We start from the raw sequence: 17,682 nt of genomic DNA, 5'->3' as shown, positions 1-17,682 counted from the left end.
AAAGGCTGTGCAGATTCCTCTCTGCTGCAGTTCTGCTATGGAGACTGTTCCGTGCTGGCTTCCTTGCTGCTTCTCCACAGCCTCCCCTCCAACCAAAGTACTTAAAATTAGATCCAGAGGGAAACTGAAAACAACCATTTTATTTAATTATTGAAGTAAGCTAGAAAAAGTGAAGCATTACAACTTAAATGGTTATTTCTGAACATGTATTGGTCTACATTGGGTAGGTCTATGAAGGCACTTAAAAAACAAGCATGAACAGATTAATTCTAGCTTATTCTTCTAATATAAATACTAAAAGACATGCATTGAGGCAGTGCTGAAAATACTGAGTTGTCTTCTGGAAAAACTCTAATACTTTTGCCATGTCACATAACTGCTTTCTGATCATACAGTCTCTGTCTTCGGGGCTGTAGATTATTTAGACCCAGCAAGATACTGCACCCAAAGCTTTCCATATGCTCTTTTTGGTTTAAAAAAAAAAAGACCCTCTGGTCAGATTGTCGAACATTGTAAAATTAGTCCTTTTTTCTTCCAATAAACCATTTCATTATTTTAAGACAGCTGCATTTTAAATTTGCTTGCATAAGCAAAAGTTAAGAGTAATGGCCTAAGATTCCCAGGACCATTTTCTGTAATATATCAATGTTTTTCATTAAAAAAAATACAGTAGTACAGACTTGAGGTATAACTTCACAAATAGCTGATAATCATTTGCAGGAAAGTAGGTCACTTCGTTGGCCTTCGTTAAGGGTTTTTCCCCTCAGCTCTATGCAGTGATGATTTTCTGGGTCTCATGTTCTTGTGGTTATAGGGATCGTCGTTACTTGAAGTAGTAGTTACTATTTTCTTGCTGCAGAGAGAAATGGGTATTTTTTAAAATGCATTTTTAACATATTAATCAAATAACGGGTGTCAGGCAAAAGTTATTAATGTTTTTACCTCCAGGGCAGTAGGGATAAACTGCAGTTATTCCATAAAGATGTGATCGCTGCTCTGGAAGATACTCATCGGTAAAGGCGCCGGTATCTTTATTGACAGCTATCACACCATCCCTATGGATAAAGAGGGAAAAGGGCTTTAATCGGCTGTGAAACACGTTTGTTTTTCCCTCTCTCTGCATTTAAGGACAGACCATTGGAACTGCCCTAATCTTGATGTTTTCCATCTCCAAGACTTTCAGCAGGGGAATGTGCCCCAGACCGTCTCCGTGGTCAGCGCGTTGCTCCGGTGGGAAAGGCGGGATCGCGCGGCCAGCGCTTCCAAGGAGCAATTATCCCCGGCGAGGCCGGAGCCTCAGCGTTTATTGCCATCTGCCCGGATGGAAGCCCTGAGAGCTTCCAGCTGGAGCCGGATAGAGGCGAGTCCCTGACCCCGCTGCGAGGACTCGGACGTGGGAGCGAATCCCGCCTCCGCCTCGCTCCGCACGCGGAGAGCGGCGCCGAGCTCCCGTTCCATCCAAGGCTCCCGCCGCCGGAAGCGGCGCCGCGCTCGCCGGGCCGTCCCCGTGCCCTCACCGGCGCCAGTCGGTGTGGTAGAAGTGGTCCGCGTAGCTCACGATGCTGAAGGGGTAGTTGAGGTTGTTCTGCACCACGCGCCTGCCCGTGCCGTCCGGGAGCGTGCACTCCAGGTGCTTGGTTCCTTTTCGAATCCACAATAAATATATAAATATTTTATATATATATAAATAGAAGTGTGCCCTCGTGGCCAAGAAGGCCAATAGGATCCTGGAGTGCATTAAAAAGAGCATCTACAGCAGGTTGAGAGGCCACATCTGGAGTATTGTGTCCAGTTCTGGGCTCCACAGGACAAGAGGGATGTGGAGCTGCTGGAGAGAGTCCAGCGCAGGGCCACAAGGATGATCAGGGGCCTGGAACATCTGCCCTATGAGGAGAGGCTGAGGGAGCTGGGCCTGTTCAGCTGGAGAAGAGAAGGCTGAGAGGGGACCTGAGCAGTGTCTAGAAGTACCTCAAGGGAGGCAGTGAGGAGGATGGGGCCGGTCTCTTTTCACTGGTGGCCACCGACAGAACTAGAGGAAACGGCCGGAAACTGAAACACCAAAAGTTCCACAGGAACTTAAGGAAAAATTTCTTCCCAGTGAGGGTGCCAGAGCCCTGGAACAGGCTGCCCAGAGAGGTTGTGGAGTCTCCTTCTCTGGAGATCTTCCAAACCCGCTTGGATGCAGTCCTGTGCCACGTGCTCTAGGTGACCCTGCGTGTGCAGGGGGTTGGACTAGATGATCTCTAGAGGTCCCTTCCAACCCTAAGCATTCTATGATTCTATGATATATATATATATATATATATATATACATATATATATATATGTATATACACACATTGGGGTGTCTTCTCGGAGCTCGGCGCGTTTCTGGTGCGGAGGCTCCCGGGGGACGTTACCTGCATCCGCCCAACAGAGCAGCTTGGAGAAGGGGTCGAACGTCAGCCCGTTGGGCAGCCCAATGTCCTTGTCCACCAGGACGCGCCGGTTGGCGCCGGTGACGGTGGAAGTTTCGATTTTGGGGGCTTCGCGGTTCCAGTCGGTCCAGTAAAGGTTCCTGTGGGAGGTGGTTGGGTAACGGACCCGCAGGAGGCTCAGAGCCGAGGTTTGAGGGGAAGAGCGATCGCTTTTCCTTAGAGAGCAGCTCCTGGCAGGACGGGCTGCCTGCAATTCCCTTGGCAGGGCCTGGAATAGCTCTTAATTTGATTTGAAAAGCTCTAGAAGCGGCGCAGAAGGATGTCAGATGTGTTTACGCCCCGAATTACAGTTCCCAGACTGTTTCGCACCGCAATAACGACGGCGTGCGTGCAAACGTGACCCGAGCGACGGGATAACGGGAGCAGGGATGGGAGCAGGGATGCACCGGGGCCTCCCGCGCCCCCCGCTCACCCCGAAACCTCCCTTCCCGCCTCACCCGCGCACGGGGTCCACGGCGATGGCGCGGGGGTTGACGAGCTCGCTGTCGAACAGCACGCGGCGCTCGGCGCCGTCCAGCCGCGCGCGCTCGATCCTATCCAGGCCGCTGTCGGTCCAGAACATGGCCCGGCGCAGGTGGTCCACGGCCAGCCCCTCCGGGCTCAGCAGCCCTGTGCGTGGGACAGCGCCCGTCACCGTCACCGTCCCCGTCACGGCGGCCCCACGGGCGCAGAACGCCCCAAAAGAGGCGTTTTGGGGCACACCTGAGCTGATGACCGGCTCCGGCTCGGCGCCCGCCTCCAAGCCGGCCCGGCTGATGGTGCGTCCGGCCACGTCGGTCCAGTAGAGCGTCTTATCCCGACAGTCGTAGTCGATGCCCACCACGATGGAGCCCTGCGGCGCCGGGGGGAGAGGCCGGTTTGGCCGTGCGGGCGGCTCCGCGGGGCCTCCCGCGCGCCCGCCCCGGCGGATACGCTACGTGCAGCGAGAGCAGCGTCCTCGCCGCGTCCTTCCGCAGCCGCGTGCCGTTGAGCGGGAGGTAGCCGATCTGCTGTCCCTGCGCGTAGAGCAGGAAGGTGCCGGCGGCCGGCGGCGACACGTCGGGCCGCGGCGTGGGCCGGGCGCTGGGCGGCGCGGCGCTGGGCAGACCTGGCGCGCAAGCGGCCACCGTGAGGGCGAGCGGCGGCCGCGGCGCCGGAGACGCGCGGAGCAGGGAGCGGAGCGGGGCCGCACGGGTGGGTTTTCCCATGCACAGAGTGGGGACACGGGTGCATGTGCAGAGGGACAGGGTGCAGGTGCACTGTGGAGATGACACCTGGGCATGCTCACGAGTGTGCGGGGAGCTGGGGTGCACGGGCGTTGCAGAGAGGGAGGACGTCCTGCACGTTCACATGCGTGCAAAGAGGTGGGATGCGTGTGCATGCTCACAAGTTGCAGAGAGGCAGGTTGTTTGTGCACTGCAGACAGCAGGGATGTGTGGGCACGCTCGCCTGTGCACAGGGAGCTGGGACACGTGTGCATTGCAGAGTGAGGGTGTGCATGCATGCTCACACGTGTGCAGAGAGCCAGGATGCATGTGCATTACAGAGTGGACACATGCATGTTAGTGCACATGCAGAGAGCAGGCATGGGGTGCATTGCAGAGAGCGGGGACACGCGTGCGCACTCACATGTGCACTGCAGAGAGCAGGGACACGTGCAAGCTCACACGTGTGCAGAGAGCTGGGATGCATGTGCATTGCAGAGAGCAGGGAATAATGTGCATGCACAAGCGTGCCCTGCAGAGAGCAGGGACACACGTGCACACTCACATGTGTGCAGAGAGCAGGGACACACATGCATGCACAAGCGTGCCCTGCAGAGAGCAGGGACACACGTGCACACTCACATGTGTGCAGAGAGCAGGGACACACGTCCATGCACAAGCGTGCCCTGCAGAGAGCAGGGACACACGTGCACACTCGTGTGTGTGTAGAGAGCAGGGACACACATGCATGCACAAGTGTGCACAGCAGAGAGCAGGGATGCATGCACACTCACACGTGTGCAGAGAGCAGGGACAGGCGTGCATGCACAAATGTGCACTGCAGAGAGCAGGGACGCATGCATACTCACACGTGTGCAGAGAACAGGGACACGTGTGCATGCACAAGCATGCCCTGCAGAGAGCAGGGACACACGTGCACACTCGTGTGTGTGTGTGCAGAGAGCAGGGACACACGTGCATGCACAAGCGTGCACTGCAGAGAGCGGGGACGCGTGCACACTCATGTGTGCAGAGAACAGGGACACACGTGCATGCACAAGCGTGCACTGCAGAGAACAGGGACACACATGCACACTCATGTGTGTGCAGAGAGCAGGGACACACATGCATGCACAAGCGTGCACAGCAGAGAGCAGGGACACACGTGCACACTCACATGTGTGCAGAGAGCAGGGACACACGTGCACGCACAAGTGTGCACTGCAGAGAGCAGGGACACACGTGCACACTCACACGTGTGCAGAGAGCAGGGACACATGTGCATGCACAAATGTGCACTGCAGAGAGCAGGGACGCATGCACACTCACACGTGTGCAGAGAACAGGGACACGTGTGCATGCACAAGCATGCCCTGCAGAGAGCAGGGACACACGTGCACACTTGTGTGTGTGTGTGTGTGTGCAGAGAGCAGGGACACACGTGCATGCACAAGCGTGCACTGCAGAGAGCGGGGACGCGTGCACACTCGTGTGTGCAGAGAACAGGGACACACGTGCATGCACAAGCGTGCACAGCAGAGAGCAGGGACACACGTGCACACTCGTGTGTGTGCAGAGAGCAGGGACACACGTGCATGCACAAGCGTGCACAGTGCTGGGGCGGCGCGTGCACCCCGGACTCCCCCAACCCAACCCATCACATCCTCGTGTGCGACCGCGACCCCCGCGCGCTCTTACATGGCGGGGGGCTGCCGGGCTGCGAGCGGGTGCCCTGCACCTCGCGGCCGCTCTCGTCCACGCACCAGCAGTAGCCGCTGTCGCCGTGGCACTGGCGGGGCACGAAGGCGCCGTGGGGCTCGCACTGCGGCACGTACTGGTCGCCGCGGGGGCTGCCGCCGTAGTGCTCCAGCAGGCTCTGCCGCCAGCGCTCGCACAGCGTCTGCGCCCGCTGCGTGGGCTCTGGGTGCGGGGACGCCGCCGTCACCGTCACCCCCGCCTGCTTCGGCGGGTGGCACCCACAGCGGGGATGCCCTGGTGTGCGGGAAATGGGGGGGAAAACACCGAAATGGAGCGAAAAAGAGTGTCATACCCAGGGTACAGCGGAAGCCGTCGCCCTCGTAGCCGGGCGTGCAGCGGCAGGAGAAGGAGCCTGGGCTGTTGGTGCAGGTGGCCGCTGGGTGACAGGGGCTGGCGGTGCACTCGTCCACATCTGCAAGGAAGCAGAGAGATGTGGAGCACCCCCCCGCTCTGGGCTGTTTGGGGGGCCCACTGCACCCACTGCATGCCCCCTGCACACTCACTGCAGCCGTTGCACCTATTATATGCCCATTGTGCGTGTATTGTCCCCATTGCACCCACTGCAGGCTCTTGCACCCCCCACCTTGCACCCAATGCATGTCCCTTGTGTGCCCATTGCACCCACTGCATGCCCATTGCACACTCATCGCATGCCCCTTGCACCCATTGCGATCCTTGCGCCCATTGCACACCCCTTGCACCCATTGCATCCCCATTGCAATGCATGGCCATCGGGCACCCACTACATGCCCATTGCACCCACTGCACCCCAGCTGGGTGCCCATTGCACCCACTGCGTGCCCATTGCACACTCATTGCATGCCCCTTGCACCCATTGCAATGCATGTCCATCGTGCACCCACTACACGCCCATTGCACCCGTTGCACACCCGCTGGGTGCCCATTGCACCCACTGCGTGCCCATTGCACACTCATTGCATGCCCCTTGCACCCATTGCACCCCCATTGCAATGCACGTCCATCGTGCACCCACTGCGTGCCCATTGCACCCATTGCACCCCAGCTGGGTGCCCATTGCACCCACTACATGCCCATTGCACACTCATTGCATGTCCATCGTGCACCCACTGCATGCCCATTGCACCCATTGCACCCCAGCTGGGTGCCCATTGCACCCACTGCGTGCCCATTGCACGCTCATTGCATGCCCCTTGCACCCATTGCACCCCCATTGCAATGCATGTCCATCATGCACCCACTACATGCCCATTGCACACTCATTGCATGTCCATCGTGCACCCACTGCATGCCCATTGCACCCATTGCACCCCAGCTGGGTGCCCATTGCACCCACTGCGTGCCCATTGCACGCTCATTGCATGCCCCTTGCACCCATTGCACCCCCATTGCAATGCATGTCCATCATGCACCCACTACATGCCCATTGCACCCATTGCACCCCGGCTGGGTGCCCATTGCACCCACTACATGCCCATTGCACCCATTGCACACCCGCTGTGTGCCTGTTGCACCCACTGCACTCCCATTACACCCACTGTCCTTGCCCATTGCACCCGTTTCGCGGTGGCGCTTGCCGCAGCCGGCACAGCCGCGCTCACCGTCGCAGCGCCGGCCGTCGCCGCCGTAGCCATCCGGGCACTCGCACACGTAGTCAGTCCCCCGACCGGGCCGGCAGCGGGCCACGGGGTGGCACCCATGGGTGCCATCGTGGCAAGGGTGCACAAACCTCTGCTGCTCCTCATCTGCAAGGGGGGAACACCGCAGTGACGGGGAGCTCCGCTAGCGCCAACCGTCCCCACGGCCAAGGCGGCGCCGCGCGTGGCGAGCTCACCGGCGGCGGGGCCCACGCGGCTGGTGGCCGCGTAGCGCAGGACGCCCTCGGCGCCGTCGTAGAGGGCGAAGACGCGCTCGACGCGCAGGCGCTGCGCGGGGGGCGGCGCGCGGGCCGCGTGCGGGCACCGCGCGAACGTGATGTTCTGCCGCAGCCGGTACGACAGCGTGCGGTTGCCGGCGCCCGAGCTCAGCACGTACTCGCGGCGCGCCGCCGACGTCACCCCTGCGGGGACACGAGTAGAGCGAAAAGCAACGGTGACAAACTGCAAGAGGTGCCCGAACAGCAGCATCCCGCGGTGCCAACGCGGCGCCGCTCGCACCTGCGCCGCCGTCGCGGTAGAGCTCGGCGTAGGGCGCGACGTGCACGGCGGCGTCCTCGGGCACGGCGGGCAGCCGCCCCTCCAGCTGCATCCTGAGGCTGGGGTAGCCGTCGGGGCCCAGGCCGCGCGCGGCCTGCGTGACGCGCAGCGTCTCGCCGCCCGGCTCGAACGTCGCCTCAAGGTGCCGGGTGAAGTGGGCGCCTGCGCGGGAGCGCGCGGCGTCGGCGGGTGCCGCGCGGGCGCCGCGCTCTCCCGCCCCGCCGCGCGCTCCCGGCGCTCACCGGCCGCGCGGAAGCCGTTCTCGGAGCCGGGCTCCTCCAGGGCGAAGAGCCACGAGAAGAGGCCGCCGGCGGGCGCCAGGGGCAGCAGGGCGCGCGCGGCCGGCGGGGGCACGCGGCTCAGCGCCGCGTACGCCCGCCCGTCGGTGCCCACGATGTAGGCGTGCAGCTGCGCCGCCTCGAAGCGCACCGCCGCGCCGCCCACCGCCAGCCGCCCGCTCACCTCCCCGTTGAGGCGGTGCACGGCCCCTGCAACGGGAGAGACGCTGGGGGAAGCCGGGGGCCGCCGCGCGCCGCCCCCGCGTCCCCGCCGTACCTTCGGGCAGGCACTGCCGCCCGTTGCCGTAGTAGGCGTCGCGGCACTGGCAGCAGGAGCCGCTGGCGTAGCGGGCGCACACGGCGTGCGGCGAGCAGCGCCCGTCGGGCCCCTCGCAGGTCTCCTCGCCCGCCGCGCTGTAGGTGAACACTGCGGGCGAGCGGGCACCGCGCTGAGCGCCGCGGCGCCCGGCGAGCCCTAGGGACGGGGTGGGGAGGATGCGTGCAAGGAGGATGTGTGCGAGGAGGATGCGTGCAAGGAGGATGCGTGCAAGGAAGATATGTGCAAGGAGGATGCGTGCAAGGAGGATGTGCTTCAGGAGGATGCAAGGAAGAGACATGCAAGGAGGATGTATGCAAGGAGGATGCAAGGAAGAGTCATGCAAGGAGGATGCATGCAAGGAGGATGCAAGGAAGATGCATGCAAGGAGGATGCGTGCAAGGAGAATGCAAGGAAGATGCGTGCAATGAGGATGCGTGCAAGGAGGATGTGCGCAAGGAGGATGCAAGGAATATATATGCAAGGAGGATGCGTGCAAGGAGGATGCAAGGAAGAGACATGCAAGGAGGATGCGTGCAAGGAGGATGTGTGCAAGGAGGATGCGTGCAAGGAGGATGCATGCAAGGAGGATGTGTGCAAGGAGAATGCAAGGAAGATGCATGCAAGGAGGATGCGTGCAAGGAGGATGCATGCAAGGAAGATGCAAGGAAGATATATGCAAGGAGGATGCGTGCAAGGAGAATGCAAGGAAGAGTCATGCAAGGAGGACACATGCAAGGAGGACACATGCAAGGAGGATGCGTGCAAGGAGGATATGTGCAAGGAGGATGCGTGCAAGGGAGGACAAACTTAAAGGAGAACACACATAAGAGGATGCACACAAGGGAGGATGTGTGCAAGGAGGATGCATGCAAGAGGGGATGCGTTCAAGAAGGATGAGTACAAGGAGTACATGTGCAAGGGGGACAGAGCATCACACTGGAAGCGGGCACGCCAAGGGCAAGGTTCTGAGTTGCATGTGCTTTTGGAGAGCAGCCCAGGCTCAGGGCTTTCCTTGGCTTTCACACTTGCCAGAACGCTCCCAGCTCCTCTTCCCAGGGCTTTGCTCCGGGCCATGCAGCAGCCCAGCCCGTGGCGAGGACACAGCGGGGAGAGGAGCCTCCGAGGAGCCGGACTCCAGCTCTGCTCACCATCCGTGTTGAAGCTGACGTCCTCCTCCACGCGCACGCCGTGCTGCCCGTAGCGGTACGAGGTCGGGTTGGCCGGGAGGCTCCGCGGGGCGTCGGGGTCCAGGCTGCCCTCCTGCTCCTCGGGGATCTCCAGGAGGCCCTCGCTGGGCTCGGCTCCGCTGTGGGCTTCGGGCACCGCGGCCGCGTGCTCGTCCCCGCCGCGCGTCGCTGCCGCGTGCCCCGCGCCGCCCGCGCGCCGCCCGCCGCCCGCCGGCACCACGTTGGCCAGCGGGGATGCGCTGCCGATGTGGAAGACCCACACGCCGGGCACCATCACGTTGCTCGCCCTAGGGGACAGTGGCCAAAGGCATCTACCCAGGGACACGGAAGGACAGGAGGAGCCAGGCCCCACACGGCACCACACTCCAACCAGGGCCTCCAAGATTGGCCCCACTGTTGTGGCTCGGGACAGCACAGTGGCACCTACACAAAACCCTTTAGGGACACGTTTTCTGGGTCCTGTACCTTCTCCTGGCCTGTCTGCTAGGACTTTGGCTGGCCACACGGGCCCATGGTTGGTACCTGATGCTGGTGAGATGCCACCACCCATCTCAGCAGCTGCCCTCACGCATGTAGGTGGACACCGTTGCCCATCTGGCTCACCCTGAGCCACCCAAGTCCCCTTCCTCACCCAGCGCCCTGAATGTGCTACGTACTGGTAGAGGTGCTTCAAGGCCCGCTCGCTGCTGGCCACGCTGTAGAAGAGTCCATCCCTCTTGGGGTCATCACCGTCGCCGCGGCTGAAGCCCACCCTGGCCGGCAGCTCCAGGTGGACGTTGTAGGACTCTTTGGGCCGGGTCCCAAAGAACTGGAGGCCGTCGTCAGGGTAGAGGAAGATGGCGTAGGCGTCCACCGCGTCGTAGGCCACCACAGCCTGGAACGTGTTGAGCTGCAGGACAGGGAGAGCAGGACACGCAGTGTGTGACAGCGCAGAGGCACCAGCTGACGTCCCCGTGGAAGCCACCACAGAAGAGCGGACGCAAACACAGCACTGAGGATATGTTCCTCACACCCTGCTGCGATGTATCCGCAGCCACACAGATGGGGTGACCCTGGACCTCAGCCTGGCGGGATGTCCAGGATCCAGGGACCTTGGATGTGCCCGGCCTTGGTGCTCTCCACACATCTCCTGCAACCATCTCCTTTTGGACCCATCCGATGGTCCCGCGCTGTCCCCACCACTGTCAGAGCTTCCCCTTGGTCCTGCTGGCACCGGAGAGCAGCACGGGCCATGTTTCCCCGGGAGGGCAATTGAAGCTCCATTTCCTCAGGAAAAAACAGGCGGGCGCCTTGCCCACACTCATACATCCCGCTATAGGCGCCAGCCCCACGAGCACAACCCTAACGAGCCACCGGAGCATCCCCACAAAGCAAGTGGCCCCAGGCGCCGGGAAAACATTGCACGGGGGCCACAGCTGTTTTTCCATGCTGAAATTCCGCATCCGCCTGGCAGAGATAACGGCACTTCCTGCCGCACCGGTGCCTCGCCACAGGAAAGGAGCGTCGGACCCGGAGCGAGCTGGAGCTGGGATGCTCAAGAGATTTTAAAATAAAATAAAATAAAATAAAATAAAATAAAATAAAATAAAATAAAATAAAATAAAATAAAATAAAATAAAATAAAATAAAATAAAATAAAATAAAATAGTACTTGGTGGGAGCACAGGCAGAGTGTCCCCTTCCTGGGGAGCATCCCCTGAGCTGCAGCGCTGCCTTTGAGAGCCAAAAAGAGCAAATTCTGCCCCAAACAGGGCAGATTTTGAAGCAGAAGGCCTTTCATAATAAATAAACTCTGAGTTTCAACTTCTGAGCTCCAAGGAATGGCAAATTCAGCCAAAAAGTTAAAAGAAAAGTGGCGCTTGGGGATTTTTTTCCTGCAGTTTTCACAAAGATGATAGGTAAAAAAAAAAAAAAAAAGGAATTTTGCGGACAACACACGGACTGACTTTCCACCCTCCTTGAATGAAATTTTCCATTAAGTGTCTCATTTCAAAGCAAAACATTTTTTTCCCCCTTCATTTTGGCTTTAAAACACGATCCAGCTCTTTTCGAGAGGAAAAACAATTTCGTGGAGAACCCGAGGCTGCGTTTTTGATGTCTGCAAGGTCACTGGGAGGCCCCCGGTGCCATTTCTCCAGTTGCTTTTCCCACTTGCCAGAGAAGAGGAAACAAATGCCTCCTGCCTCCTTCCAAATGCCTTGCCGGCCGCACACCAGCACCATGTGCCATGGCCTTGGCTTAGGCATCTACAAGTATTTTTGCTCTGCAGTTATTTTTTTTACACCTCTTTTCCACCCCCAGTTCAATGTAAAGGAGGCTCCATATAAAACATATATGACCCGCAGAGGGCCATCCCAAAGCCACATCTTTGCCCATCTCCTCTGGGCCCGATTTCCAACCCCTCTGCACATCCCAAGCCATCAGCATTGCCAATCCTGGCAGTTCAGGGGTTTGTCTGGATGCTGTGGGAGCTCTGGAGCATCCTCACCCCTCTGGCCCTTCTCCAAGCCTGGAGCGACCATCCAGCTGCCCAGAAGGAAAAATCTCAGAGCTTTGGGTGCTGCCTAAGGAAGACTCGTTCATCGGGAAGCCAACATCAGCCCATGGCCCTCACCTTCTTGGAGGGCTCCATGCCCGGCGAGAGCTCCTCGTAGGCACCCACGTCCTCCCAGGTGGCGAGGAACGCGTTGGTGGGCGCGAAGGACGCGGCGGCCTCGGGGAAGCCGGCGCGGATGTAGCCGGCTGCCCGGTCCAGCACGTCCGAAGAGTCGTCCTGCCGGTAGTAGATGTTCCCTCTGCCGCCCGTGGTGTCGAGGTCGGCCAGGAAGGGAGCGATGGCCGGGAAGTCCGTGGGGAAATCGTCGTCCACATACTGGGTCTCTCTGGGGAAATCTTGCGTGGAGATGACTCCGTTGGTGCCCACCTGCAGGGAGAGCGGTGCAGGGTGGTCAGAGAGCAGCCCCCCCCTGCCCTGCTGTCCCCATGGCCAGGGCACCTCTGTGCTGGTGCCCCAGTGTCCCCAGAGCGGTGCTAAGGGCTGGGAGCCAAGCCTGGGGGAGGGAGAACATGCGGCCTCTTCCAAGGAGGAAACAAAGACCTTGGGCTTCTCCGTCCCCCAGAGAGCCACAGCTCCCGGGCTGTCCCAGCTGCAGCCGCTCCGCGGAGGAACAGCTGCAAAGGAAAAGGCCCCCTTGTTCCTCTGGAGCCAGGGAAAGCCGGAGGCAGGACACACGGAGAGGGGGGAGGGACAGCAGAGGCCTGCAGGGATGGACGGAGAACAGGCACGTGGAGGGGCAAAGAGGAAGGGGCTGGAGGGAGCGAAGGAGCGTGCGGAGAGGAAGGGATGGATGCAGAACAGGAACGTGCGGAGATGCAGCCGTGGGTGGAGGAGAGACCCCCGTGGGGGTGCAGGGACGGGGTGCAGGAGACAGACAGGGTAGATGAGGAGGGGCAGAGATGGGGAGGAGGATGAGGAGCTGCTGTGGGGGAAAGGAGTGAGCAGAAGGAAGGACAGAGAGACAGAGTGATAGAGAGAAGGAAGGAAGGAGGGATGGGATGAAAAGAGTGGGATAGATGGAGGGATGGCCAGAAGGGGAGGCGGAGGGGCAGAGCAGGGGACACAGAGGTGGGAGGCCGCGGGATGGAGGACGGGGCACTCACGTAGAGCTGGCGGGCGGCGCGGCCGTAGAAGGGCAGCTCGCGGCGCAGGGTCACGGCCGCAGAGCTCTCGTCGTCGCCGGGTCGCAGCCGCGCGTCGCCGCGGGCCGCGCCGTGGGGCAGCAGAGCCCCGCGGGGCAGCGCGGCCGCCACCGCCGCCAGCGCGGCCAGTGTCGCCAGCGCCGCCGCCGCCCGCATCGTCCCCCCGGGCCCGGCCCCGGCCCCGGCCCCGGCCCCGGCCCCGGCGGGGAGCAGCGCTCCGGAGCGGCGCGGACCCGACGGGGCGCACCGGGGCGCCGCGGGCGCAGCCGACCCGGCGGCGCGGGCCCGAAGAGCCGAGCGGACCCGACCCGACCCGGCTCGACGCGACGGCGCCGAGCGGAGCGGACCCGACGGCGCGGACCGGAGCGGAGCGGAGCCGGCGGGGCGGGCCGGGCCGGGGCGCGCTGCCGACGGGGCGGGCCCAAACCGCGGCCTCGCCTCCGTTGCATCCCCCGGCCCCGGCGTCGGCCAATCGCGGCTTATCCCAAAATCCGCCCCGGGCTGCCCCCCCGCCGCCCCGGTCCCCCGGGGCTGGGTACCACGGTGGCATCCCGGTTGGAGGGGAAGGCGGGGGGGATGCGGGGGCCTGGGGGACCCCGTCGGGGCAGCCCCTGCCCGCGGAGGAATGAAAAGGAGCAAGAGGAGGAGGAGAAGGAAGAGGAAGGCCCCCCGCCTTGAGCCCCCCCATGGCTTTCCCCCCTGCAATGCCCGGGGCTTGCGCCTCCCCCGGAGCCGGGAGCGCGGCCAGCGCAAGGCCGGGGCGACGGGGTCGGAGGCGTGGGCGAGAGGCCCTGGCCGCTCTTGCTCCGGCTGCATCCCGCTCTCCGGAGAGCACACAGAAACTTGACTCCTTATCCGCAGGGGGGCTGGGGGAAGGGGGAAATGTGGCAGGGAAAAATGTCGGGCGTTTGGGCCAGCGAGCTGTCAGCGAGCGGGGATGACCGCACGGAGCCCGGAGCGCATCCGCTTATCCCCTTTCGGACATGTCCTCCGAGCAGGGAGGCTGAAGACCTCCTGCAGTGGGGGTCCCCAGTGAGGAGCTTTCCTTCGGGGCTTGTGGAGGACGCGCACGGAGGAGGAACAGGGCTGCCGGCTCCTCGAAATCCTGCCTGGGAGCAGCCCCAAGCTCCGTCTCTCTTGCTGGAGTGTGTCCCGCTGGCCTGGCCTGGAGCCAGGGTCTTGCTACATCTGTCCAAAAACGTATACATGCCCGAGGAATGCCAGATAACAAGGAGAATAGTGTCAAAGCCCAGAGGCCGGAGGGAGGAATAAATCAGCGGCACAGTCCTGGCATTTCCCGACAGTGATCCCTGCTGGGAAATGTGGGGCCGGGCAGCCAGTTGCCCCTCACCCCATGTCGGGGAGCAGTGGCCACAGCACATGACAATGTCCCATGTCCTCCCAAAGCCCGTGTGTCCCAGGGGACTATTCCCACCCGGGCTCAGAACAGCATGCCAGAGGCGAGCAGCTTTTGAAGGACATTCACGTGAAAACTTGGGAAAACGGTGTAGCACAGGAGCATTGGATCTGATCATTCCCATGCGCCTCTGGAACGCATGTCTGAGGGGTTCAGGCTTCTCTCATGGCTTGGGCACTGCAAACAAAAAAGAAACATTTATCTGTGGTGTCTGGGGCTGGAGCAGCCACAGTGAAGCCGGGGGAGGAGGCAACGTCACAGCGTGGGGCCGGTGAGGACCCTGTTCCTGGCCACTTTCCAAGGCCCTGAAGGCCCCACAACCATTTACACTTAAAACACCCTCTGCTCAAAGAAGGTAAAGGATGCCAAATGCGGGATGTGACGCGTTTGCTGCTTTGCATGGCTCGTCCTGCTGGCTGTGGTGCTGGTCATCGCCCACTGCTAGGAAGCCGGTCCCTCTTGGAGTTAGGTTTATTTAACAGCAAGGGCAGCAATTACCACCCTCCCCATTTTCCCAGGCTGGGCAGGGAAGTGTCCTGGTGGGGAAGGGGGCTGGAATGACTCGGGAGCACAGCCGAGCTCCCCAGAGCAGCACATGGCTTTGGCCTCTTCCCCTAAGGGAAAGAGAGGGTGCTGGGCAGCCCGGGCATCTGCCTGTGTTGGGTGTGAGGAGTCCTTCAGGAACTGGAGCTGCTGGATAATTTCAGCTCAATCTGACAGCAGTAACACTAAGCCTGGTCTGTAAAACCGCATGGCCCAGCATGGGGACAGAGACCCCACCTTGCTCCTGCCCTCCTCACCTGGGCACAAGCTGGAGTTGGAACTCAATCCTTAGGAGCCATCAGAGAATCCAGCATTGTTTAAAGTCGCTCCACTGTCACCCTGCACCCCGGGACACATTTCCCACCCGAGCCCTCCCTGCTCATCCCAGGCTGATCTCTCTGATCCCTCTCTGCTCCTCCTGGGTGGCTCCGCGCCACCGAGTCAGCCAACACTGCGCCCAGCACTGCTCGCATGGGAACATCCCAGTGGCTTTCCCTGAGGTCACAAATCCCACAGAACGTCACTGCAGAGCCCCAGGGCCATGAGCGCCTGGTCAGCATGGCGCAGAGGGGCTACTCGTTGCATGTCCCCATCACAGGATCTGCAGCACGCGGGGCTCCTGCTCATAGGCTCTGCAGGAGATGCATGTGCTCCCTGCCTGCTCTCGAGGCCCTTGCCCAGCGAGGAGCCGTGCATGGTCTTGGGAGAGACCGCGGGACGTGATCAGAAGCGATTAGTCATTTCCCATTTCCCAAGTTGGCCTAATTTTAGTCCAAGGGGGCAAGAGCTGCCGGATGCTCTCGTCATGTCCCCATACAAGAGGTCCGAGCCACGAGGGCTTGAACATTCAGACCTTGCTTGGCCAACGGCGAGGTGGACACCAGCCCCCTGCGCCCTGCTCTGGTGTGGCAGATGTCCCCCCGTGACCGCCCATTCCCCATGGGACATGAAAGAGGGGTCGTGGGCTCCTGCCAGGACAAGGCTGCGGGATGTCCACACTGCACCAGCTGCTCAAGGGTCACCAACAGCTGGAGATGGGAAGAGGGTGGATACTCCATGACTGGCTGCAGGAACAGCCTGTCCCGGAGGGGATCTCCCTTTTGCCTCCTCCCTGCACCTCTGCTCAGCGCTGCTGCACAGCAGCTGGAGAAGGGCAGGATTTGGCCATGTCTGGGCCATAGGGACGGTTCTGCTTTGCCCTGGTCTTCCCCTGGTCCCTCGGTCCTTGGGGACCTGAGCTCATTGCTGGTTCTTGGCACAGTGTCGCCTTCCTCGGATGGCAGTTTCCTTTCCTGGGAAGCTCCCCGCTGCAGCATGGACAGCGTGCAAGCCCAGAGAGCTGTGCACACTTAAACCAGTGGAGGATACAGCTCGCCGCCTTCAACATTTCCATTTTTGGGAACATTTCTCATTGTCTTTGATCTTGCTTTTTTGAATCGGGAATCGGCTTCCCCGGCTGACTCACCATCTCCTGGGTCGATCCCATCGCTCCTATGCATGGGGACACCCTTCTGCAGCGGGTCCGGGCAGCGACCAGGAGCTCCATCGGGACAAACAGGCAGCAGCTCTTAGGGACACACGTTGTCCAGGTGAGTCTGGAGGCCACCGGCCACTCGCCCACGGTCTCTCCATATCCAGCAGCCCAAGCGGAGACGGAGCGAGGACACCGGCTGGGTATCTAGGACTACTGACCCCCCGGTGCTTCCCACCGCACCCGGGGTTTTTGGCATGGGCACCACAAGCCTGGAGTGCCTGGAAATGTCCAGCCAATCTCCCACCCACGCTGCAGATGATTTCCATATGCAGGGTCAGTCCTGCACACTCCAACACAGATATTCCGTCTCAGGAACTCCCAGCTCCAAATTCACTCAGAGAGAGAAGTTTTCCTTATGGAGAGCTCGGAAGAGGAGCGTGAGACCGTGCACAGGTAGGTGAGAGGGGAAAATGAGGCTGCTGGAGGAAGAGAGACCTCCGTGGCCCTGGACTGCTCCACGGGAGGAGAGGGGTGCGGAGGAGGGATCCTTAATCCTTACTGCAAAGGGCTCCGGAGCAACTTTAATGCCAGTGGAGTCAGGTGGGAATGCTGATCCCACCTTGCAGTGCTGCAGAAGCAGCCACAATCCCCAGAGACCATTCTGGGATTTCATAGGTGTTGGGAGAGCTGTAGGTAAAAAAGCAAATTGCTTTTTAATCTCTGGGGCCACACCATGAGGAACCACATGGCTGCCCTGCACCCCAGGACTCAGGGGATGCTCCCTGAGAACACCCATGTCCCTGGTGGGTGGCAGCGATATGCAAATGGCACGAATAAATCCTGTCCATCTGGGTGTCCATGCCCTGCATCCCAGGGAGATCTCCCAGTTTTCCCTGCAGAAACAGCTGTCTCCTAAAACTAAGTGACATGAGCCCATCCTAAGTGAATAGTTGATGGGGAGAGATCCTAGCAGTTTTGTGAGCATCTGCAAAGGAATTCACTGGGAGAAAAAAAGGGGGAATTGATAGCAAAAAAAAACTCAACTGGAAGCTTCATTTATAGGATATGTTCTCTAATTTGATGATCCATACAAGATACAGCCTTGCATATGTGTCGACACAGTCAGTTTCAGGTGCTCAAAGGAACAAAATCAGATGGACATGGGTCCCCTC

The 17,682-nt window shown here is 60.5% G+C and overlaps 1 protein-coding gene across 1 annotated transcript; it reads right to left on the bottom strand.

Annotated features, from left to right (window-relative positions):
* Positions 1-592: 592 nt before the first annotated feature.
* NID2 (nidogen 2) lies at positions 593-13,232 on the bottom strand. The gene is made up of 18 exons (XM_088533789.1): positions 13,038-13,232; positions 11,992-12,300; positions 10,034-10,266; positions 9,339-9,664; positions 8,149-8,298; positions 7,836-8,081; positions 7,555-7,755; positions 7,233-7,457; positions 7,000-7,143; positions 5,716-5,831; positions 5,360-5,585; positions 3,395-3,564; positions 3,180-3,309; positions 2,915-3,086; positions 2,400-2,557; positions 1,518-1,641; positions 943-1,055; positions 593-853 (listed from the first exon to the last, which is right to left on the bottom strand). The coding sequence occupies exons 1-18, from the start codon at positions 13,230-13,232 to the stop codon at positions 843-845; spliced, it is 3,249 nt and encodes a 1,082-aa protein (XP_088389915.1). The 3' UTR covers positions 593-842.
* Positions 13,233-17,682: the final 4,450 nt, after the last annotated feature.

Source organism: Tinamus guttatus, unplaced genomic scaffold (genome assembly GCF_059628265.1).
Source record: "Tinamus guttatus ecotype Peru unplaced genomic scaffold, ASM5962826v1 Tinamus_guttatus_pri_ptg000522l, whole genome shotgun sequence".
Classification (NCBI taxonomy): domain Eukaryota; kingdom Metazoa; phylum Chordata; class Aves; order Tinamiformes; family Tinamidae; genus Tinamus; species Tinamus guttatus.
Note: the sequence above shows the minus strand (reverse complement) of the source record. Positions and strands in the feature narration are given on the sequence as shown.

What these genes read in the sequence shown, in the direction of transcription:
- NID2 (XM_088533789.1), bottom strand. Translation starts at nt 13,232, where the DNA reads ATGCGGGCGGCGGCGGCGCTGGCGACACTGGCCGCGCTGGCGGCGGTG. An exon ending in CCGCGTGGGCCCCGCCGCCG is followed by an intron (nt 7,144 to 7,232) that starts GTGAGCTCGCCA and finishes CCCCCCTTGCAG; the next exon opens with ATGAGGAGCAGCAGAGGTTT. An exon ending in GGACGCTGCTCTCGCTGCAC is followed by an intron (nt 3,310 to 3,394) that starts GTAGCGTATCCG and finishes CCGGCGCCGCAG; the next exon opens with GGCTCCATCGTGGTGGGCAT.